A 24,646-nucleotide genomic window follows, 5' to 3' on the forward strand; every position below is an offset into this window, starting at 1 on the left:
CTCTGTGTAACGTGCACAATCAGGGGTTTAAACGTCTCTGGTAGACCTCTCATTATCATTGCGATCAGAAGTCCATCAGTTAATGACTCACCCGCATTTTTTAACGCTGTGATAATTGCTTCTGCTCGGATAATATAGTCCGTCACACTTTCATTCTTTTCATTTATGAGAGAAGTGAGTTCGGTGTACAGACTTATGATCCTTGGCTTGCCCACTCCTGCATAATGACCTCTCAAAATTTTTAGGGCTTTCCGTCCGTCATCAACTGCATCTCTCATAACTAACGATAAACTTTTGTCATCCAGAAATTGTATCAACTCTGCATATGCTTCTGCATTTTTGTCATCATCTTCACCATCGGCTTCTTCATCACCCTCAGCCTTTAAGATGACATCTTTCAAACCTTGTAGTCTGAGATGACCAAGGAACTTCGTTTCCCATATCTCATATTTCCTTTCATCTCCATCAAACTGCAAACAGGAATATCGACTGCCCGACTCTGCCGTGCGTCTGCTCATGATGCACAAAAACGCTTACTCACTCAATCGTGCCAAACTTTTAACACCTGCCGGTAACTTGCGGTTTCAGGAAACGCTGCCCTTCCTTTGGCAGTTACAGGATCTCTTTACTGCTGCTCTGGGCCCATAACCTGTTAGCAGAGCTGCTCTGGGCAGCGTTATGGCATAATAATTTTAAGGGAGAATAAAAAGTCGACACACATATCTCATTCCTGACGGAGGACTCTACCACTACACTTCTCCAGTCCATTCACAGAGTCGTTGCATGGTAAGACATGGATAGGAAGTGGGCGGAGCCTTTTACCGTCATTTTATTACGACGCAAAGTACAAACACCTGTGGACACACAATCCAACACCTCTAAACCCATGAGAGCGATATAGAAACATTTAGCTTTACTCCGGTCTCGTGGAAACAAGTCGCTCGTTTCTGACGGCGTCTGATCAAAACGACTGACTGAGAGACTCGCTCATCTGAAGTTCTCAGACTTTCAGCACAGAAACAGAAATCTACAATTTGTTCCTCACAACAAGAAAACTTTGAAAACCATTCATATTTGTAATATTTTTAATGTCTTTATTTAATTATTTGGCGTCACTGTATCTCTCACTGTTTTTCCCCTTTAATCGGTATTTCTTCCTATGTGTTTAATTATACACACCCATCTTTGTCTGTATGATAATTTTACACTACAGTTGTATGATGCTGGTGGTCGTTAAAAGTTTCTGTTGAAATAAAGTTGGAGGTAAAAAAAAGATGCATTATATCTGTAATACTTGGTTTGTTCCAGCAGCGACTCACAGTCACTCATTTCAGTTTCAGTGGACAGCAAACACTCTTTCCATTTAACATACCAGATGTTTTTTGTATGGTGGAAAGCATCTCTGTGCCCCGCCCACTAAGCTTGTCACACGTGAGCACACGTGAAGAACCATCAGTGGTTCAGTCTGGACTCATCAGAATCTTAAAAAAAAATAAATCAAAGTGAGTCACAAACTAAAAACATTTTTGCTGAAAAGTTTTTCCTCCAAATTCAGAGTTGTGCATACGTCACAGGACGACGTCAGCATGGAGAGGCTGAGCGTTTGGGACGTGTTACAGCAGTAAAAACAGCAGCTGCAGTTTTCATAAATTCAGTTTTATTTCTGTTGTTACCCATTCAGGCTTACAAAATAAAAGCAGCACCACTGGCAAGCTTTTATTGTGAAATAACAACAGCAGGAAATATTTCACAGTAACTACGTAAAGGTCCAGTCAGGCAGCTCAAGCTCGAGCTGGCTGGTTCCAGGTCCAGCTGCCGGTACTTCTACAGGTTCTGCTCTGGTTCAGGGTGCTCAGAGCTCCTGGTGTGAGGACTAATCCAGTTCATATGGGCTAAACAGACCACACACCTGTTGCCGCAAGGCGTGCACTCTATGAGGCACCACCTCCCTTGCGGTCTTTGTAGAGTTCTGCAAGCTTCCGAAACTTTGGCCCCCACTCACTCAGGAAGTGGTAGCTCTGCTCCGACTCCAGCGAGGTTAACGAGCTAAACGAGCTCAGCGACACAGCAGCTGACCCGCTGCCCTCCAAAGCGTACGTCTGCACAGAGTCAAAGGGTGGTGCCGTCATGTCCAGGTTGGCCTCCCGGAGCCGGTCCTCGATGAACTCCTGGAACAGTTGGTGTTTATCTTCCCTGGATGGCGGGGGCTCAGGGGCGGTGACATGGTAGCTCTGTTTGGTCTCGTTCAGGTGTCTCAGCGTGAACATGTCGAAGGCCTCGGTGTCCTCCTCGCCACCGCCCTCATCGTCATAACAAACAATATTCTCACGAACATCTCGCTCATCGTCAATAATCAGAGGCTCCTTCCTTCTGCGTCTGATGGCCCCTGTTACCATAGCGACACCTAAGGGCAGACGAAGGGGTGGAGTCATCTTAAAAAGTTTACAAGGCAGAGGTGATGGCGGCAAAGTCAAGTAATTTTAAATGAAGTTCTGCAGCACGACCCTGGATGTGGAAGTTTTCATCTTCCTGAAAGTGACATGGGTTCAGAATTCCACACACACAATATCAGAATCCTACTTTACTCCTTGTGTGATATTTGTTGTTGTTCTCTGCACTGGTAGAGTTGTTTGCTTCCCTGCTACAGACCAACGAACAGCTTCCAGCTATCTTCATAGATAATTGGCAAGCCTTCTGGAGGAAACCTGGTCTTGCATCCATCCCACTTTGGATGGAGCAGCTCTTATTTCTAGAAATATGGACAAATTTATTAAACCCCCCAAAATATGACTATCCAGAGTTGGGACCAGGAAGCAGAGTTGCAGTCTTACACGCCTCTCTGCAGCTTCTCTCCTCCTGCTACCCCCCAAACCCATCTCCATAGAGACGAGCATTAAAAGGTCGTCTGTTGTAACCCTTTCTATGTCAGAAATTCTCCAAAGACCACTACAGGTTTTCTTATGCAGCGTCTGACTGGCAGCTGATTCGATCGTTTTCACAGACCCCACCAAACCCTGACAAGATGGTACAGGTGACGCTGAGAACAGCTGGTCGGGGTAATGTTCCTGGCAGACACGTGAAAGCTGAGCCCGTCAGTGTCCCAATGAAGTCATCATCATTTATAGAGCACTCCACAGCTGACACAAAATGCTCTACACTGGAACTAAATAATAAAAAACAAACATAAAATATACCCAATAAAATAAAAAACAGGAGAAAAACTAAAAGCTCGCTGCTTTCAGGTGACTTCAGATTTGGTTCTAGTTTCATCAGTTTGATGATCTACTCCAGCTTCAGCTAGTTTTTTTATTCTACCTCATGGACAGAGGTTCTGGATCAGCTCTAAGCCAACCAGGTTCTACTTCTTGTTTCTGACTTTACTGAGTTTAACTTGAAGAGGCGCGACGTTGTCTCAGGTCATACCCAGCAGTGTGAGGAGACCGGTGAGGAGGACAACAGCGGCGAGGCTGAGGCCTTCTGGCAGCAGCAGCGCTGACATCTCCTGGACGCAGCTGCGACGATTTCCATGAAGATCGCACTCGCAGACGGTGACGGTCAGCGTGTTGGTGCTGCTGAGAGGCGGAGTCCCGCAGTCTGAAATCACCACCGGCAGGAAGTAGAGCGGCCGCTCCCGCTGCAGGAACCCGGCCCGCCACGTCAGGACAGACGCCGTGTTGTCTGAGGACAGACAGACAGATCGACGTCATCACCAGCAGCTTTTAAGGTGGAACACAGAGTGCTATCTAAGGGGGTGCCATGCCAAGCAAAGAACTAAAACGTGTGGGAGGAGCTACAGCGAGAAGCTCATGGATGATTGGCAGCTGGAGATCCTGTGAAGGTTTTTGCTTTGTGGTAATGGGTTAGAAAGAGATGGCACCGCTCAGTGTGTTCGCTGAAACCACGAGGGACAAACACACACAGACGGGACAACGTGGGACACCAACCGGGCGGTCCGCTGAACCGACAGGTCACACAACTCAAACGGGCCGTCCTCCACACAGTCCTCACTCACAAAGTCTCTCCAAAGGGAATATTACGGCTAACGGGCGGATCCTGTTTCAGTGCAGGTAGCCACCAGTGAACAACAAGGACAGGCGGTGCATGACGTCAGCTTGTTAACATAAAATTCACTGTTGCAGCACTAAAGTGATCCCCTTACACCCAGTTTAAGGGCCCTTATTTTCCTCATGAACCAATGAGTGACAGGTTCCAATGTGACTACCAGCCACAACATCACTGACACAGGAGGCGTTAAACCTTAAATTCAGGCTGGTCCATGTACACCACAGAGCTGCTCTGTTTCATTGAAGTTATCTTTGGTTTTAAGGTGGACTGCACAGTTCTGCTGTATACTGATTAAGGTGGACTGTACCGTTGTTGTCTCTCAGGACGAAGCTTTGGTTCCAGGCAGCCTTGGCAGCCAAAGAAAACAGGAAGTGATGTCCATTCTTAGGTTCATCCAAATCCACGGCGCTCAGCGTCACAATGATCTAAAGGTCAAAGGTCAAACAGAGGCAGAAAATCAGAAGCACATCCAGTCACCAACGCTCATGTGACCTGAGAAGGGACTTCTGGATCCATCTCAGTAACAGATTACAGAGATTTCACAGACGATGCTCATTAAATAACGGATATCAGTGACATCACAGCCACAGCAGCTGTATTTACCTGTCTGTCTACACACCTGCTCACTCGCCTTCTGCTCACTCGCTCACCTTTCTGTGAACACCTGTCTGTAAGCCACAAGTGAGCCTCACCTGTCCCGGCTGGGCGTCCTCACAGACGGATGTCTGGTACTCGACGGGAAAGCTCGGAGCGTTGTCATTGACGTCTGTCACAGAGACCAGAACCACGGCTTTGCCCACCTGAGTGTGATCCACTGAGACAGACACACCTGTCAGATACACCTGCTGCTCGCAGGAAGACAAACTGATGTCATGTGACTTACAGCTCTCTGTGGCGAGCACAGTGATGTTGTGCAGAGCGCTCAGCTCTCTGTCCAGATGTCTGCTCGTCCGGATCACGCCTGATTGTCTGTCAATGTCAAAGTAGTTCTCCACGTCCGACTTCCTGTCGATGGCGTACCTGCAGAGGAGCACAGGTGTTGTCTTTGCGTTTTGGTGGAAATGTATTTGCAGTGATTTTACCGCCTCGCGTCTTACCTGATGGGACAATTTGAGGCGTCGGGGTCGTGAGCTGAAACCGATCCCACCTCAGTTCCCACCGGCGCTGCCTCTGAAACCGCCATCTGGCTGATGCGGGGGGAAAAACACGGAGGCTCGTTCACGTCCTCCACCTGCAGCCGGACTGTCGCCACGTCGCTGAACGGCCCAGCTGACAGAAAGCGGGTGTCCATGTAGCGATTGGATGCCTCGACGCGTAAAGCGTAGCTGGTCTTGGTCTCAAAGTCCAGAGTCTGAGGAGGAGGGAGGACATGACATCACAGGTGCCTCTGAGTGCAGGCTGTTCGCCCTGGAGATCCGAGTACTTCTGAATATTTAGCGTAACAAAAACGCCACGATGCATTAACTGTTTCTGAAGCGCTGTGGATGCTCCTACAAAGCTGAGCCGCCTGACAGCACACCAACAGATGTTTGAGCTGCACCTCATCAAGAGGGGCCTTCATGGGAATGGAGGCCAGAGCTATGACAGAGTCTGTGCACCACGGTCCAGCTTACAACATTAGAAACGTCACATTGGCAGCAAATAGGAAAAGAACTACAGCGTAATTATTAAGAGAGCTGCGAGTCAGATGAGAACACGGCTCTCCAACGTAATCAGAAGGTAAAAACCTCAGGAGCTTATTTCACCTACAAACTCAAATCAGTTATTTTCTGTATAAAGAAAACTGAAGCTACCAGGATGTTTCTGCCGTCTTACACATCCTGCTGGCGTTTTCTCTGCATCGCTAAAGAACAGAAATTATATCCTGCTGCATTTAGTGTTCATTAACATGAAATTTACCAGTAAGGGAAAGTGACTTTTAATCAAACTGCTGAATGTTTCAGTCACAGCACAGAAGCTGCTCTCATAAATGTGTTAAAAGATGGTCACCTGAAAACAGACCCCGTTACTGTTACACCTCAGTACAGGTGAGAACTCAGGTGTGCTTCTCAGACAGGTAGAAGGCAGGAATTAGCTCCATGCCTCATGGAGGCTCGAGGGTCAGTCCTCCAGTCCATTATGTCATGAATGCAGGGTGGGTTACACAGACGAGTTGGCTCTGTCACAAAAAGACCTTTTTGTGGACAGTTGGCACTTTAACAGAGACAAGCCTGAGATGTTTTATGTGTCCAGCAAGACTTGAGAGGCTTATTCGTGTGTACAGGGATGACGATGCTCTACTTACTGGCTTCCTCTAAGGCTGGAAAGACGGCTGCAGTTAGAAAACAGAGCACATCACTCCAACTCCCTGTCTTAGCTTCCAAGAAGTATTGCTAATGGTTTAAAAGTCGGAGGATGGCTCAGGCCCTGATGTATCTGACTTCATATCAGCAGGGCTTTCAGTTAGTGGTGCCCAGATCTGAAACTACACACGGGGAGATGATTTATCTGCTGCCCACCGCTGGAGCCAGCGACACATGGAGGTCAGACTGACCGAAGCTGGAAACCTATCTACTTTTGTTCTCCTTTGTAAGTCATGTTACTGGGTTGAATAAACTAGCGTGGCCATCAGTAAAACGTGGTCATGCGATTATGTGAAGGTGACACCCACATTTATTCTCATTGTGCTGGAACAGACACGACTGCTGACAGAAGAGAACAGAAAGGAAACCTTTATCTGAGCGATGAATCTAAAATCAGAACAATAAAAAAAATGTCATCTGCAAGAGACGCAGCGAGCTAAATTTAAACAGCTGTGAGCAGCTGCCGAGCAGCAGGGACGTCCTCTGGGACGCACACGAGGCCAGTGCTAACGCGATGATGCAACGATCACAGGGACGCGTCCCGAGAAGACTCGGAAGAGTTCACAGTGGACAGAAACATCAGAACCAAAAACTGGAGATTTCTGTGACCTACAAACAATCCAGAACCTTGATCAGGATGACCAGTCCTTCCTGTGTGTGGGGGTCTGTGAGCATCCTGAAGGTTCCCAGTCCATCCCCGTCCAGGATCCTGTAGTCCATCTCAGCGTTTGGACCCGCGTCCGCATCCAGAGCTTTGATCTTCGCGACCACCGCTGACACCAGTGTGGATTCTGGGACGCTGAACTGGTAACTCTCTGTGGGTCACAGAGGATGAAGCCTGAATGAGTGCCTGCAGCGCCCCCTTCAGTTCAATTCAATTCTTTATTGTCTCTGGGGAAATTAGTGCAACAGCAAGCGCAGTCACAGCGGGGTATGTGTTGTGAACAGGACCCAGAAGCAGGGAGAGGTCAGGTGAACAAAAAAACGAGCCTTTATTTGGCTGGTGGCAGGAGATAAACATGAAAACTATGAGAGACTATGGTGGGGATCACAGATGACCTGACAATGAAACACAGAAAACAGAGGACGTAAATACACAGGAGGTGATCAGGGGAAGTGGGGACACATGGGGAAACAGCTGACACAATGGCTGTGTCCCAATTCAGGGTCTGCAGCCTCAACGATCCTCAAGGGCCGCGTACTCAAAGACCGCTAAGGCCGGAAGTGCGAGGCTTGTGAAATGGGACGGTCTAGCCTCCGTTGCGCTGCCCAGGTTGCTTAGCAACCATGATACTAACAGCTGGAAACGTGTCATACAGCTGTGTTTGACAGAAATGAAGGAGAAAATCTTTTGTTCATTTGTTTGTTTCTACATGAGCTTTGATCATTCTCTGTGAGATTAAGCTCAGCTATTGAACGGCGTATATTTCAAAGTAAAGGCTTTAAAACCAAGTTAGTACAAACGTCACTGATGTCACATAACTTTGCCGACATGTGGCCAACAGGAATGTTTAAGGTTCTTCGTTATTAAACATTTGCACATAAATAAGTGACATCATATTCAGTACTTACTTAAAGTTTACTCTTCGGCCGCCCCTCATCCGCCGTTTTTTTCGGCAAAATTATCCACACCCACCGCCGCGCTATGCATTCTGGGATATGGTGGGCCACGAAGTCTAAACCACCACGTCCTTAAAATTCAGGGGAATGAAGGACGCATTTGAGGGCTGCATTTCGAGCAGCCTTTGAATTGGGACAGCCTTCGGCGCGTCGCTGTGACGTAATCGGCCTTAAAATGCGGCCTTTAAGGCTGCAGACCCTGAATTGGGATACAGCCGAGGTGGAAAGTCACAATGAACAAGAACGCACCAGACTCTTTCAAAATAAAACAGGAAACATGGAGACGTAGACATGACAACACAATATACAGCCCTAAAACACATGAAAGACAAGAAACAGAATTTAAAAAACTCATGAGACAGATGATAATAATGGCAAACCAAAACTCAACTAAACCTTAAATAAGAATAACAAAGGAACTTATCATACAACCTTAACATAAGAGACTCAAAAATACAAAATAAAGCACTGGGTCAGAGAGGCAGCCTGTGACCAGTGCAACAATGAGAATAAACAAAACAATAATAAAAAGCCACAAGACATTTATTTTCCATTAAGAAGACAGGTTGCAGTCGGGATAAAAGAAACCAGGAGTCTTTGGTCGTCCTCACAGGTACTCTAAAACAACGGCCAGAGGGCAACAAGTCAAACTCAGTGTGAAGTGGATGGTTCAAACGGTTAACAGAATGAGCCTTCCTCAGCACATGCTTGTTACAAATGGTCAAAAGTCCGTCTTGCCAAACGCCCTGAGAGTTCGCTGCAAGTTTTTACCCAAAGTCCCAACCGATTCTTGTTCTTCAGAGTCATGTTACCAAACCAAGCAGATAAATGATTCAATAAAACTTCTGTAAAACAAGGACAAAATTTCAGATAAGACATTAAAAGATCTCATTTGCCTTAAAAAGAACAGTTTTTGCTGAACTTGTTTGGTAGTGGCATCAGCATGAGGCTCAAAACACAGTTTGTGGTCAAGAACAACCCTAAATACTTGTAACACTCCGCAATCTCAGGACATCATGTTGGAATAAGGTCACGACGCTCTGCAGGCTCACTGTTAAAAATCCAGCAGGCAGAGGGAGGAGCTGTGATTTCTAAAGAAACTCTGTTAGGTTTGAATCCAGAAGGACAGGAAAAGGAGAGAGTCAAATATCAATGAACAGGTGTTAACAGGATGCTCTCAGGTGAGACTCACTGCGGGGGAAGCGAGGTGGGTTGTCGTTGACATCAGTCAGCATCACAGTGACCGTTGTGGTTCCTGACAGACCTCCCATCTGACCAATCATGTCTTTGGCCTGAATGACCAGCAGGTAATGGTCCCGCAGCTCCCGGTCCATGTCGGGCAGGGCTGTACGCACCAAACCTGCAGACAGGTGAGACATTAGCACAGTCTGAAGGTGAGCATGAGCGCCCAGATGACAAACATCGGAATGTGACATAATCAACATGACGCATTCATAATTGATCCACATGCTGACATTAAAAAGGTCACAGGTGTTGTGCGGCGCCGACACAAACCGATGTGAACGTGACATCATGTGGCCTCATTTACACACAGTAAATAAAGCGGCTTCAGGCGAAGAGGCCGAAGCTGCTTTAATCCGCTTTAATCTGCTGCAATCTGACTACATCTGATGTGTGAAGCAGCAAAGGAGGATTCAGAGAGGAGGCGTGACCGTGTCACCTTCAACACGAAGGTGGTTACAGACACCTCTGCAGCCAAACGCTCATGGGTAAAGTCAGTCATGGTCTGTAGCAGTTTAATCCCAACTGGTCGTGGCGTCACCAAGTGCTCTCTGCGTTTCACAGCCACACGCTCACCTGACTTTGGCTCCACAGAGAAATATGGCTGCCCCTGCAGGATGCTGTAAACCAGGTGGGCGGAGTTTCCATAGGTCGGATCATCGGCGTCTGTCGCCACCACGGTCAACACAGACGTACCTGTACAAAATCAAACTTTATTCAAACAGGGAGTGCTGCCGTCTCGTAGAAACGCTGTCAAACCTAAATTTGGATTTGCTCCAACTAGTGAATTCTGAGATGGTGTCTTCATAAAACAAACCAAGGGACTTAACTGAAGTCTTAACGTTTCAGGATCAACACTAGTGAGCATGTGCAATGGGACCAACAACAGGAGACTCACCTGGAGGACAGAAAACCTATCCAGGTGTTTCACAACAAGAACCTGCTCAGCTCTGGTTTGTACATTGCCTGTTCAACCTCAGACTTTCACATTAAAAGCCTGCATGACATCAGGTTTTCACGTTACAAGCAGAAGTCTATGAAAATGGCTTCTGCTTGCTGAATTGCTGCTGATCTAATTCACGTTCAGCTGAGGTGACTTCAGTGCAGATAGAAACGAGTGGACTGTAAAAAAGCTAACTCCACTCACACATGAAATCTGCCTGTTCACACGGGACTATGTGAAGACAAAAGCTGGTTCTGGACTCACCTACAGGTGACCTCTCAGCCACCCGGGCCACATACGGTCCATCCAGGAACTTGGGCTCGTTGTCGTTGATGTCCTGGACCTTGATGATGAACTGGGACTCGGGTTCGAGCGGCAGGTTGGTATTTCGGTCTCGAGCCTGAGCTCTCAGTGTGTAGTACGCCTGCTGTTCCCGATCCAAGCTTTTGGTGGTGTGTATGTCTCCGGTGTCCTCATCAATGGAGAAGATGGACATTGCTCCTTCGCCGCTCAGGACGTACCTCACCTGTCCGTCACCTTTATCCAGGTCAGAGTGGAGCTGCAGGAAACCAGTTGAGTACAACAAATATTTCTTATTGTTATTTTCGAGAAAATGAACCTTCAAAGGTGGAGCTCGCCGTGAAACAAAGCAAATGTGCCCGTTTCACTTTAAATAAGCATCACCTGTTTCACTGTTTTGACCTTTGAACTGCACAATCAACAAACTGGTGTTTTTATGCCACATTTCTTACTACAAGCCTGACTCAGTGCTGCTAACATTCACACAGTACAATGGACAAGTAAGAGCTCAGTATACGCCAGGGATTAAACCATCAACCTCCCAGTTAGGAGACGTCCCACTCTTACTCCTGAACCACAGCCACACTGTACCAGGTTCACCAGGTACATCCATCCACACCATAAACTCAGAGTGGAGTTCCTCCTGATGTCCTTTAGTTCCCTCACTCTGTTCCCTTTCGTCTTTGGGCTTTCTCCAAATGAACGCTTTCCAAATACCAGTTTGATATCCGATGTTCTTGGAAAAGTCCTAATCCAGTACCCAGAAGAACTTCCTGATTAAAGTTTGTCATATTTTTAATCCACTTTAGATTCAGTAGAATTACCGCTAGTTTTATGTTTCTTAATTTTTTCCCTGAAGAATTTTGTTTATTCATTATTGGTTTCTGTTTGGACTTCTGGGTCTGTGACATGCTTAAAGTTCTCATCCAAAACAAAAGTATGAGCTATGAACTGCTGCTGGGAACAAAAACGAGTTTCTGTTCTGGTTCAGAGACACTTTAAATCTGCTGCAACAAAGCTGCACAGAAACATCTCCTTCGCACCGACACATCTGAACCCCACATCTATGATGCAGAGCCAGGACGTAGGCCCGGACCGGTACGGGCACCTGCACGGGCACCTGCACGGGCCCTGGGCCTGGAGCCATCATTTAAACTAAATCTGTAAATCTACAGTTCGTACCTTTCCGATGTAGAGCGGCTCGTCTCCCGTGTACTCCTCCAGGACGAAGAACTGGTTCCACACCCAGCTTCTCCTCCTCCTGCTCTGGGTGGAGTAGACACCCGCTCCCCCTCCTCGTGTTCTTGCTGACACCTGAAGGAGGGCCGTGGAGTTCAGCGTCATTGCCCCGCAGCCGGACGTCTCCCACAGGGAAAGGATGATTACAGTGAGCATGCTCGGGAGACGCAGAAAGCTCATCTCTGAGGTTAACAGGCGTGGCCAGCAAAAAGATGTCAGTGGCAGGAGCTGCTGGTGGGATCGTTTGAGCCAAAGAGAATGAAAGTTTACGGTAAGCACCTGTCCTCTCTTTTAATATTGATGATGTCATTAAACTCTATCAGGGCATGAATGAGTTCTCAGCTCACTTTGAATTTTTAACAAAATCCTGAGACAAATGAATCAAAATGTAACTCAGTCATTTTCCAATGATCAGTTTGGTAACATTACTGCGATGTAAATGAGCTCAGTTTGAAGGATTTATCTCAGAGTGCTGCTGCAGAGCATCTCTTTGTGTTACCCTCTGAACTTTTTATGAAGCAAACGTACAACGTTGGAGAAGTGTGATTATAGAAACATATTTTAGCCCAGTTTAAAGGATTTTGTTAATCTGAAGCTCCTCTTCATCCCGTTAAATCTGCTCTAGTAATCTGAAAGCACTCTCCTCACTCTTAAATCTGCTGTTTTTGCCAACTCTGACCTTAAATACACAAACCAGCAGTCTTACCTTCCAGCTGCTGATCAGACCGTCCCCTGTGGATCTGTAGGTTATTAGGTTATTGACAGCAATTGCATCAGATGACGATGACTGATTATTGATGAAAGAGTAGCAGCAGCTCCGACGCTCTATCCCTCTCTGCCACTCTCTGTCTGTCACACAAACCCCGCTCCCTTTGAGGAGGGGGTGTTAGGCTCCGCCTCATCAGCAGGGGGGGAGGAGTCAAATGACTTGGACCGAGGACGGCAGCTTCTTCATGTGTTGTTTTAATGAACATCTTCTCAATAAGTGCTCCTCAATAAGCCTGAACACTTGTAATGAGGACTTTGTCATTTTGAAGTTTTTACGGGTTTTTGAACCCTGCCGAGTTTCTGTGTTGGACGGAGATGGAGCACAAACGTTATCCCTGCAACTTCTAACCCTCCAGGTTTCCTCAGCTCACCGTCATGCAACATTTTCTCCTCCCATTACAAAAATCTTCATTGTCTGAAACTCCTCCTGCTCCTCTTCCTCACAGTTTCTCGCTGACATTTACAGAGATATTTTTGGAAGAGATCATTTTTAATAGGAACAAGTTCCTAACAAGGATAGATCACAGCAAAGCATTCCTCAAACATGTTCATTTAAGTGCTGTATGTTTGTCCCAGGTCTCTAGAGCAGCTTTGTATGATTCACAGTTCAAAATGATCCTTCTGATACTGACTCTCCACTCAGTTTCTTCTGACTGAAGGTTTGGACAGGTGGGTGGGGCTGCTGTGCCTGAGATGGCCACATAAAGATTAGAGATGGACCGATCCGATATTACGTATCGGTATCGGTCCGATACTGACCTAAATTACTGGATCGGATATCGGAGAAAAATAAAAAATGTAATCGATCCATTAAATATCACAAAAGCACCTCACAAAACTTGCAACACGCTATAACTCGCCTCAGAACGTTAGCACGTCGGAGCAGTATGCATCACGTGATAGAGCGGCTGTGGCATGCGGGACCTGTGGTGGTCTGGATAGCATTTGGAGCTTCGCTAGCAACCCGGCATTTCATCTCCGACAAAGTTATCCCGAGAGAAGTAAAGCAAGTGTGTAAGTCCATCTCTGAATGTTTGTAAAGCATTCCTGCGTTAAGCTTAACAAGCGATATATGGAGCGACTGCCTCTTCTTGCTGCTACTTCAATCATGAAACTGATCAATGATCAGCTGATCGGCTTTTCTGTCGTGAGTCCGTCTCTCTTGTTTGTTTTTGGCCCACTTTGCACCAGAAAGAGGAAACCAGCGGCTGAACAACAGCAGCACGTTTAAGCTTGATCAGCTGTTGTTAGAATGTATTTAATATTACTTTCTACTCGAGGATCTTTTTCTACAGCTGACGTAACTGTGCAGGGGCGGATCTAGCAAAGTTTAGCCAGGGGGGCCGATAGGGCATTAACAGGGAAAAGGGGGCACAAAGACATACTTTTCTTTCTTATTCTCATTTAAAATGTCTAGCTTTTAATAAATAATTATCTGACACCCAAAGTTTTAATCTGAAGTAAAATGAATAGAAGTCAATTACTGTATATAGTAACTATTAAGTCTAATATATATACCCTAGTAAGCTATAGTACTTTTTCCTTTGGGAAGGTACCATCTGTGCAGTCTGCAATTTTGTTGAAGAAAGATGTTGAATCTATTTAATATTTCTTGAAAAATAATTGATTTCTGTGCATTTTTTTTTCACACTGCATCAAATTAAGGTTGATTACGTCGATTAAGCATCATGAGGTGGAGCGTGAGGGGTGGTTCCCTATTTTTTATTTATTTATTTTTGTTGTTGCTGGGAGTTGGAACCCTATTAGTTAGGTTGCTTAATATTTATGCTAAGTACTCTTTAAAATACCAGAATAGGGAGGATGGTGTAGGTTTAAGTTTATTAGATTGATCAGTATTGCTGAACTATGAAATATTTTTTTTTGCATACAGGTATAACAGAATAGCTTTAGTGTAGTTGTTGTTTTAAACTTGAGTATGAACTTATACAAAATGCAGCAAGATATTTAAAAAACAGTTTTGTTGATTAAAAAACACTATATCGGATTCATATCGGTATCAGCAGATATCCAAATTTATGATATCGGTATCGGACATAAAAAAGTGGTATCGTGCCATCTCTAATAAAGATGCTGTTACTCTCGCTTTAATATGAAAATCCAGCACTGAAACAGGAGATAGATGACAGAAAGCAAGGAGAAGCTGAACCTCTGACAGACTCTCAGTGAGAATGAAAACTCACAGGGGAGGCCTCAAGTCAAAACTCAAAGCTTAAACACAAAACAATGTTCAGAAAATTGAATTAAAGGGCATCAGGGCCTGTTATTGATTACTGACTGATGTGTGATTAATCAGACTGTGGATCAAATGACTGAAAAGAGTCCTGAGGTGTGAAGAGATCGTGATGGATGTCTGATGGAGGACTTTCCTTTTTGCTAAAGCATATAGTTAGGGCTGGATCAGGTGACCCTGAATCCTCCCTTATAATAATAATTGCATTTATATAGCGCTTTTCAAGGCACCCAAAGCGCTTTACAATGCCACTATTCATTCACTCTCACATTCATACACTGGTGGAGGCAGCTACAGTTGTGGGGCAGACTGACAGAAGCCAGGCTGCCATATCGCGCCATCGGCCCCTCTGGCCATCACCAGTAGGCAAGTAGGGTAAAGTGTCTTGCCCAAGGACACAACGACCAGGACAGAGAGCCCGGGGATCGAACTGGTAACCTTCCAGTTACAGATGCGCTTCCCAACCCCCTGAGCCACGGTCACCCCTTAGTTATGCTGCAATAGGTGTAGGCTACTGAGGGATTCCCATGATGCAATGGGTGTTTCTTCTTCACTCACTATGTATTAATAGACCTCTCTGCATTGAATCATATCTGTTATTAACCTCTGTCTCTCTTCCACAGCATGTCTTTATTCTGTCTTCCTTCTCTCACCCCAACCAATCACAGCAGATGGCCCCGCCCCTCCCTGAGCCTGGTTCTTCCTGTTAAAAGGGAGTTTTTCCTTCCCACTCTCGCCAAAGTGCTTGCTCATGGGGGTCATATGATTGTTGGGTTTTTTTCTCTGTATGTATTATTGTAGGGTCTACATTACAATACTCTCCACTCCACCTAACTGTAGTAGCAAAGGGGTGGAGTGGAGAGAGTGTGGACCCAAATGCAAACACTGGCAACGGACTTAAACTGAAAACACACCTTTTGTTGAGGCAGAAGAAACACAAACACAGCGCAGTAAGATAATGACTACACTGACAAAAGCTAAACAGGAAGGAAACTAGAAACATGTATAAACAACTTTAAAACCTTGAGATGTGAAAACTGAAAAATAGGAAATGCACTGGGAAATACGTAGATGATCTGGCGACAAACAGAGGAACACGAGGGCTTAAACACACAATTGACCCCTCTGAGGGGGTCATATGATTGTAGAGGGATAACGAGGAAATGACACACAACGAGGCTGGGGGAAGCAAAACTGAAAAGTAAAACAGGAAACGTAAGGCAGGCACTCGAGACTGTCAAAGTAAAACAGGAAACATGACACAACTGGGTCAGACATGACCAGTGTTGGGTAAGTTACTTTAAAATAGTAACTTAGTTACATTACTAGTTACTTCTCTCAAAAGTAACTCAGTTACTTCAAGTTACTTGTTACTTTCAAAGTAACTAGTTACTAGGGAAAGTAACTTTGGTTTTACTCAGAATTCTCTTGTTAATGTGTTTCTTCCATAACTTTGCAGTCTTCTAGCTTGCTTACCTGCCACAAGTGCACTGTGCCACCTACCAATAGAAAGAAAAAGATACTGTGCATATTTCCACGAGAGAAATCCCACACCTGGACCGTCATTGACTGCTGCCATGATTCTAGCCTACATCACAGCGTCATGTGCGCCTTTTACATCCAACACAAAAACTGCAGTCGTGGTGCTTTGATTGTACTCAGAACTCGGAAATTCTGCCTTCTGAATAGGAAGATGTAGGTAACACCAGACTGCAGATGAGCTGGATACAGGGCTGGACTGGGACAGAAAATTGGCCCGGAAATTTTAGACACCATTATAGGAAAAATCATAAAGCCTTTGAATGAAAATAAACACTGTTGTGACAGTGATGTACACTGTTTTGATGGTATATATGCATCAATCTATCAATCGTTTGTTGTAAGATTCAGATAATTATTTTTTAAAAGCTAGACATTTGAAATGAGAATAAGATAGAAAAGTATTTCTTTGTGCCCACCTCTCCCTGTTAATGCCCTACCTGGCCCCCCTGGCAAAACTTTGCTAGATCCGCACCTGCACAGTTACCAGCTGTCAGCTGCTTAGAAAAGGATCCTGGTGTTATTTGTCTCTCAGAAACAGTTCATAACTTCAACTCATCCATGTCACCTAAAAGGTAAACCTGTTTCTCCATCACCTGTTCAGCTCTGATGATTCAGTAAGGACATCTCCTGCTTTCATCTTCATGTTTCCCTCTCACCAGATATACAAACCGACATCCTGACCAGCAGCTTTACAGCTGTGGCTCCAGCAAACATCAGCTGATACTAGAAATTAATATTAAATAAATTCTAACAACAGCTGATCAAGCTTAAACGTGCTGCTGTTGTTTAGCGCGACATCCGCTGGTTTCCTCTTTCTGGCGCAAAGTGGGCGATAAATAAACAAGAGAGCCGATCAGCTGATCATTGATCAGTTTCATGATTGAAGTAGAAACGGGAGAGAGAGGGGGAGAATGAGAGAAGAAGAGGCAGCTGTGCAGCAAAGACACAGAATAACTGCAGCTTTGTGCCTTTTTCATTGCAGCTGAATTACGGGACAAACTGTTCCTTTTCACCTCAATAAGAAACGCGTAATATTTTCTCTGAATACCAGACGGACGGTTGGCAACTCTAATAACTTATGAACAAAATAAAGTTCAACATCATTAACTTCATAGCACCACCCAGCTGTATAGAAACTCCGTCATGCTAGCTAGCACGCAGTACGGAAAAAGTCAGCACAACGAAAATAAACTCAGAATCAGAATCAGAATCAGAATGGGTTTATTGCCAGATGTTGAGGTTTACAACATTAGGAAATTGCTGCGGTGCTTCAGTGCAGACAATAAGAATTAAAGTGCTATGTAGAAAGAAAGATATGTGCATGAGATATATACATGAGAATAAGAATTATGAGTGCTACGTAGAAAGTGCTACGTACTCCACCTAAACTTGGTTTATATCTGACCCAGAGAGACTGCAGGTCATAACTTCTTACCTGAAGTTCAGTTCACACTTGGACCGGCGGCTGCCTCGGGTCTCTTTTCCTTCTGCATCCCCTTTCTCCAGCCCCAGAACGTGTTGCTTTCTCTCATCCACCTGCTGGCTTCCACCACTTGCTAATGTTACTGAATCTGTGGAAGCTCCGCGATAGCCACCACACGAAGTAACGAGTAACGACCCTATCTAAATCCCAGTAACGACTAACGCGTTCCTGATTTTGGCATAATAACTAGTTACCGTGCTCGTTACCACAATAATAACGTAGTTACTGTAACGCGTTACTTAATAACGCGTTAGTCCCAACACTGGACATGACACAAGGAACTCAGGGGAAGCACAGAGACAGAAATTAAGAGACTAGAAACGAAATAACAATGAAATCAAAGACTATTCATAATTCAAAAACACAAAATGCTGGGTCACAGACCCCGGACCGTGACGAATAAGGACTGATAAAGGTCTGAAGGAGCTCTGATGGGCTCCTGCAGGGCCCAGTGTGAAGATGCTTGTTTGACATTTACACCAGACAGCAGGAAATAAGAATAAATAACATATAAGCTGCAGGAAGTCCAAATCAGAGGTGAAGAAGAAAAAACCACAGGGAACTGTTCTGTTGAGCCTCGTTTCCAAACTTCCGTCCTACCTGTGCTCATCACCTGCCTGAATGATCGCTGCTCTTGGTCAGCTGATCAGTTACTGGAAATGAACCAGTACATTTTCCTGAGCTACTTGAGTAAACAGAGAGAGAGAGAAAGAGAAAAGGCTGACTTTGTCTACTGAGTGGGAGTCTGCCTGCAGGAGCTGCCACAAGATTTTATCAAGCTTAAGTCAAACATCACAGGAAGTCTACCACCACGCCACCTTCATCAGCATTATCCTCTTCATCTTCTCATGTCGGTCTCAGCAGTTCATCAGCAGATCAAACTCTGCCGTGGTTCATCTGCAGGTTTATGACATGCAGCTCACAGGACAGCTGTTTATATTTAGAATGAGAAGAAGTGTGTGTTTCCACTTTGAGAGGAACAGCCAGGAACTGAGCGATGACAGTGCTGCACAGTTTAAAGCTTGGTGAGGCTGTGGTTATGCTGTTGTTAAGTGGACAAGCAACTGATATAGGACAGAAAACTGTCTCAGAGGTCAAAGGTCAGTACTGCAAGGTAATAGGTACCTAATGTGAATCTTCCGTTTGTCTAAAGGGGTGGGGGCGGAGCCACAGAGACCCGTGAGTCTCAGGTGTTCTGATCTGTGACAGCCTGCAGCTGCTCTGAGCTCAGGTGTTCACAGGAAGTGAATCAAGTGCTACTGAGGGCAACACACACACACACACACACACACACACACACACACACACACACACACACACACACACACACACACACACAGCTAAAAAAAAAACACTACCGCATGAAACCATGACATCAGTGAGAGGACAGCTGATGTCACCAGGACTGCACCGGGCAGAGAGCATGCTGGGAAACATCTCCTCGCTGTGCTAAGTGGAGCGGAGGACAAGCTGATTGTTTCCAGAGATAAACAAGTCCTGCAGACAAACAAGAACTCACAGCTGAGCTCTGCAGGTTTGACTTAAGGACACTTCTGCAGCAGTTCAAACCACAGCAGAGTTACTCAGGTGTCAACAAAGGGTCATACGTCTGCTTCAAACTTAAATTTACACAGGCCCAGACTCTTCAGTTCACATTTATTTGAACAACAAGATCAACAGACACAGAGAGAGGTGACACAAACAGCCAAGAACAGACAGGTCAGCAGGTAAGAACAAGGTCAGTGACTCCATCGTCTGTGCTGATGATTCAGAGATTCATGAAGCAGAGCTCAGAGGTTGGTGATGTTCATACCCTCAGAGCTGTGGACCATGCCTGAATACCTTCAACATGAACACAGCTCATCCACAAACAGCAGAGCATCATCATCATCATCACTTTTATTCATAAAGCACAAAGTGCTGTAGATTTGAACTAAATAATAAAATTACATAAGATATAAATAAAATAATTAAATAAATCACACAAAAAAAATTCCATCCATCTCAGTTGACTGAAAACAATTCTCTCTAAAGCCTTGGAAAGTAAAGGCATCTTGGAAACATAATTAGCTAAGGCTGTGTGATCAAGGCAGCGGCTGCACTGCTGCATGTTTGAAATTTGCAGGAACCACAGCAGAGGACACACTGCCCTAGAGCAGCTGAAGCTGGCCTTCAGACTGACACACGACAGTGGACACAATGACATACAACAACAACAACAACAAGCAAGAACAGGAATGAGAACTGTGAAGTGCTTCCTGCTTCCTGTCACAGATTCCCACTGTGAACTCGCCGTGGTCTCCGACTACAGACAAAGACAGAACTGACAGGGCTTCAATGTGTTTAGTGCTTTAAATGCATTTCTGTATAATAACTGTGCTGCAGTAACACCTGTGACAGGTCTGAACCTGAAGCTGGAGGCTGTACTGTGACGCAGGACCTCGTCTTATCCGGATACCTTCAAGGTTAAGCTTGGGGCTTCTGGACTGTGAAGGTGGTTCATTTCTTAACATGGCGATTTACTGATGTTTCCATCACCACCTGCTGACCAATCAGTTCTCCAGAAAATACTGTCGCCATTCCTGGAAGATCCCTCACAGCTCTGTGTGTGAACAGTCGGAGGCTGTGAAGTTTTTACTAGTGTGATGTTTTAATAAATAATAAGTTCATTATTATTTCTGTCAGCAGCAGTGAGCAGCATTAATATCTGCTCCTGAAACAGGTCCGCTGCACCGGCTGAGCTCAGATCAGATTTGAGTTCACTTTGTTCTTTACTGTCAAACAGCAGCGAGTCTGCAGCTGAGAGCGCGCAAAGCTGCGAGGGGAGGTTGTGCAGCCGTCGCCTTAGAAACCAACCGCAGCTCTGAGTGCGCTCAGTGATAAAACCGTTAACCAGAGTTAAAAGGTTTGTTGTGATTAACTGAAGAATTTTTACTGCTATATTTTCATGATCTCTTTTGTCACCATTTGATAACGTGTGGAGCAGGTGGCATTCACGAGGATCGTTTCTGTGGAGGAGGGGTCATGCGACCTGTGAAATGCCCCTTTGTGATTGGTCAGATGCTGGGTTGGAGATCATCATATACTTCAGGAGAACTTACACCCTGCACTAACCATCAATGGTGCTGCTGTGGAGAGGGTAAGCAGCACCAAAGTCCTGGGTGTGCGAGAGCCTCAACCCCCATAATGAGCACATGGAGAGCATCCTCACAGCTGCTTCTCTTCCCTCTCTCCAGGACATCTACTGCACCCACCTCACCCAGAAAGCCCTCTGCATTACAGGTGACTCCACCCATTCATTCAACAGCTTCTTCACTTTGCTGCGATGAGGAAAGAGACTGAACCTGAGCCTACCTGGTATTAGGAACAGACTGAGACAGCAGGCGCATCGCGCACCACTGCCCAGTATCCTACTGGCCAATGTACAATCCATGGAGAACAAGCTCGATGACCTAAGAGCAAGGGTCACCTTCCAACGTGACATGAGGGACTGCAACATTCTGTGCTTCACGGAGACATGGCTGACCCCCACCGTGCCGGACCAGGCCGTAACTCCGTCGGATTCATTCTTTGTGCTCCGCGCGGACAGAACGGCAGAGTCGAACAAAACCAAAGGTGGAGGAGTGTGTTTCATGGTAAACAGAAAGTGGTGTGATGCCAGGAGCATTTCTACTCTCTCCAGCGGCTGCTCGCCACATCTGGAGTTCCTGAGCATTAAGTGCCGCCCTTTCTATCTGCCCCGTGAGTTCACCTCGGTCATCGCCACGGCGGTCTACATCCCACCCCAAGCGGACACAGGTATGGCTTTGTCCGAATTACATGATGTGCTGAGCTCGCTTCAAAACAAGGACCCGGGCGCAGCCCTCATTGTAGCAGGAGACTTTAACAAAGCGAACCTCAGACAAGTCATGCCAAACTTTTACCAGCATGTCTCGTGTCCAACGAGAGGGGATCGGATTTTGGATCACTGCTACACGCCATACAAGCAGGGCTACAAAGCTGTCTCACACCCGGCTTTTGGGAAGTCTGACCACAACGCCATCTTCCTCATCCCCCAGTATAAACAAAGCATACGGAGGGAAGACGTGACCACGAGAGAGGTAAAACGGTGGACTGCCCAATCAGAAGCTACGCTACAGGACGCACTCAACGACGTAGACTGGGACATGTTCAGAGCATGCGCAGTCGACAACAACGAGTTTACGGAAGTAGCAGTATGCTTCGTCAGTATGCTAGCGGAGGAGATTATCCCCACTGCGAGAGTCACCACATTCCCAAACCAGAAACCGTGGATGGACAGATCGATCCGCACTGCAGTGAACGCCAGAACCGCCACCTACAACGCGGGTCTCGCCGCTGGCGATATGAGCGCCTACAAAGCGGCCTCATACGGCGTGCGGCGCGCGGTGAGAGATGCCAAACGCAGGTACCGGGAACGTGTGGATTCCCGCTTCCACCAGGGTGACACACGGAGTATGTGGCACGGACTACGCACCATTACGGACTACAAAGCCAGGGACACTGCGCCGATCAACGCCGACTCTGCATTCACCAACGAGCTGAATCGGTTCTACGCCCGTTTCGAGGTTAGCCAGGTGGCTAATGCTATCTACCGCCTGACTACCGAGATCCACCATCATCCCTGTGCCCAAGAACAGCAAACCCTCATCCCTGAACGATTACCGGCCAGTTGCACTGACCTCGGTAGTAATGAAGGTGTTTGAGAGGCTGCTGAAGAACATCATCTCCTCCTCCATCCCAGACACCACAGATCCGCTGCAGTTCGCCTACAGATCCAACAGATCCACAGAGGATGCCATCGCCCACGTCCTACACACCACTCTCAGCCACGTGGACAAGAAACAGGGTAACTATGTGCGAATGCTGTTTGTTGATTACAGTTCAGCGTTTAACACAATAGTGCCCTGCAGACTGTTCACAATGCTGAGGGATCTGGGACTTAACAGCCGTCTGTGTGCATGGGTGTTGGACTTCCTCACTGGCAGAACTCAGGTGGTGAGGGTGGGCAGGTGCTTCTCCAACAGCATCACCATCAACACAGGAGCACCTCAGGGATGTGTCCTCTCGCCACTGCTCTACTCCCTCTACACTTCAGACTGTGTGGCCACCCATGGCTCCAACACCATTGTGAAGTTTGCTGACGGCACAGTGGTGTTGGGTGCCATCTCCAACAACGATGAGGCGGCCTACATGGATGAAGTGAAGAATCTGGCATCGTGGTGCCAGGACAACCACCTCCAGCTGAACGTCAGCAAGACCAAGGAGCTGGTGGTGGGTCAGAAGGGGTCAGCACAGAGACTACAAGCCCATCATCATCAATGGAGCTCCAGTGGAGAGGGTGCAGTCCTTCAAGTATCTTGGTGTCCACATCTCCTCAGACCTGACATGGGCTGCCCACATTCAGGTCCAGACCAAAAAGGCTAGGCAGCGCCTGTATCACCTACGACAACTGAGGAAGTTCAGGGTCTCTCCAAAGATCCTCAGGATTTTCTATACAGGCGCTGTGGAGAGCATCCTCACACAGAACATGACATCGTGGTTCGGGAACAGCTGTGTGAAGGACCAAAAAGCTCTCCAGAGAGTGATCCGTACAGCAGAACGCTGCTGCAGGATTGCTCTCCCCCCGCTTCAGGACACCTACACCAGGAGATGCCGGACTAGAGCAGCGCAGATACTGAAGGACCCGTCCCATCCTGGCAACAAACTGTTCCAACCTCTGCAATCTGGTAGAAGGTTCCGCATCTTCTGGGCAAGGACAGAGAGACTCAAGAGGAGCTTCTATCCCCAAGCCATCCGTGCCCTAAACACACGCCCTCTCACATTATCTATAATTGACTGAGTCAGGACTCTTCCAGACACTAAACCAAGGCACAATGTACATTTCAATTCCTTTCATTTTAAATATGTTTATATTGTCTATCCTGTAAAATAGTCAGATGTCTATTCATATTAATGTACAGAATTCACCTGCTTGCTGCTACTACTGCACATTCACCCAGTGTATATACTATATGTGTATATATATATATATATATATATATATATATATATATATAATGTTCTTCCTCTACACCCCCCCCCCCCCCCCACACCCCAATTTTTGCACATGTCGAGGAGCGTGTCAGGCTACATTTCACTGTGTGTTATACTTGTATAACTATGCATGTGACAAATAATAAAGAACCTAGAACCTAGAACCTACCTGAAGGAGATTAGGAATCTGGAGAACTGGTGCCAGAGGAACAACCTCCTTCTAAACGTCAGTAAGACAAAGGAGCTGATAGTGGACTTCAGCACTAAGCAGGAGAGGAACTACCAGACCCCCGTCACCAACGAGTGCCCAGTGGAGAGAGTGGACAGCTTCAAATACCTCGGAGTTCACATCACGCAGGACCTGTCATGGTCCTGTCACATCAACACCGTGGTGAAAAAGGCCCGTCAGCGTCTCTACCACCTCAGACGCTTGAGAGACTTCCAACTGCCCTCCAAGGTGCTCAGGAACTTTTACTCGTGCACCATAGAGAGCATCCTGGCGGGAAACATCTTAACCTGGTTCGGGAACAGCACCATGCAGGACAGACGAGCTCTACAGAGGGTTGTGCGGTCAGCTGAGCGCACCATCCGCTCCGAGCTCCCTGACCTGCACTCAATCTACAGCAGGCGGTGCTGGACCAAGGCCAGGAAGATCGTGAAGGACCTCAGCCATCCCAACAACAGACTGTTCTCTCTGTTGAGGTCAGGAAAGCGATTCCGCTCCCTGAAGACCAACACAGAGAGACTGAGGAGGAGCTTCTTCCCGCAGGCGATACGGTCTCTCAATCACACCACCA

General features: G+C 46.4%; 1 protein-coding gene across 4 annotated transcripts; it reads right to left on the reverse strand.

The window, feature by feature from the left end:
- Positions 1-1,332: 1,332 nt before the first annotated feature.
- On the reverse strand, positions 1,333-14,344 carry LOC147307513 (cadherin-7-like). 4 transcript variants are annotated; one of them, XM_086271713.1, is made up of 13 exons: positions 12,458-14,344; positions 11,695-11,979; positions 10,477-10,771; positions 9,846-9,965; positions 9,220-9,387; positions 8,277-8,339; positions 7,035-7,222; positions 5,163-5,416; positions 4,949-5,085; positions 4,758-4,879; positions 4,373-4,490; positions 3,424-3,678; positions 1,333-2,404 (listed from the first exon to the last, which is right to left on the reverse strand). In XM_086271713.1, exons 2-13 carry the CDS (start codon positions 11,929-11,931, stop codon positions 1,932-1,934), a joined length of 2,430 nt encoding a protein of 809 aa, XP_086127839.1. In that variant the 5' UTR covers positions 11,932-11,979; positions 12,458-14,344; the 3' UTR covers positions 1,333-1,931. The 4 variants fall into 4 exon arrangements, with proteins under 4 accessions (XP_086127839.1, XP_086127840.1, XP_086127842.1 ...); XM_086271714.1 differs by having other exon boundaries at positions 11,695-11,982; XM_086271716.1 differs by lacking the exon at positions 8,277-8,339 and having other exon boundaries at positions 4,758-5,085; positions 11,695-11,982; positions 12,458-12,625.
- Between the last annotated feature and the right edge of the window lie 10,302 nt (positions 14,345-24,646).

The sequence above is a fragment of the Aulonocara sp. 'chitande type north' Nkhata Bay genome, linkage group LG18, assembly GCF_057382095.1.
Source record: "Aulonocara sp. 'chitande type north' Nkhata Bay isolate Kocher_YH1m ecotype deep benthic linkage group LG18, A_spYH_male_GT1.1, whole genome shotgun sequence".
NCBI classification, from domain to species: Eukaryota; Metazoa; Chordata; class Actinopteri; order Cichliformes; family Cichlidae; genus Aulonocara; species Aulonocara sp. 'chitande type north' Nkhata Bay.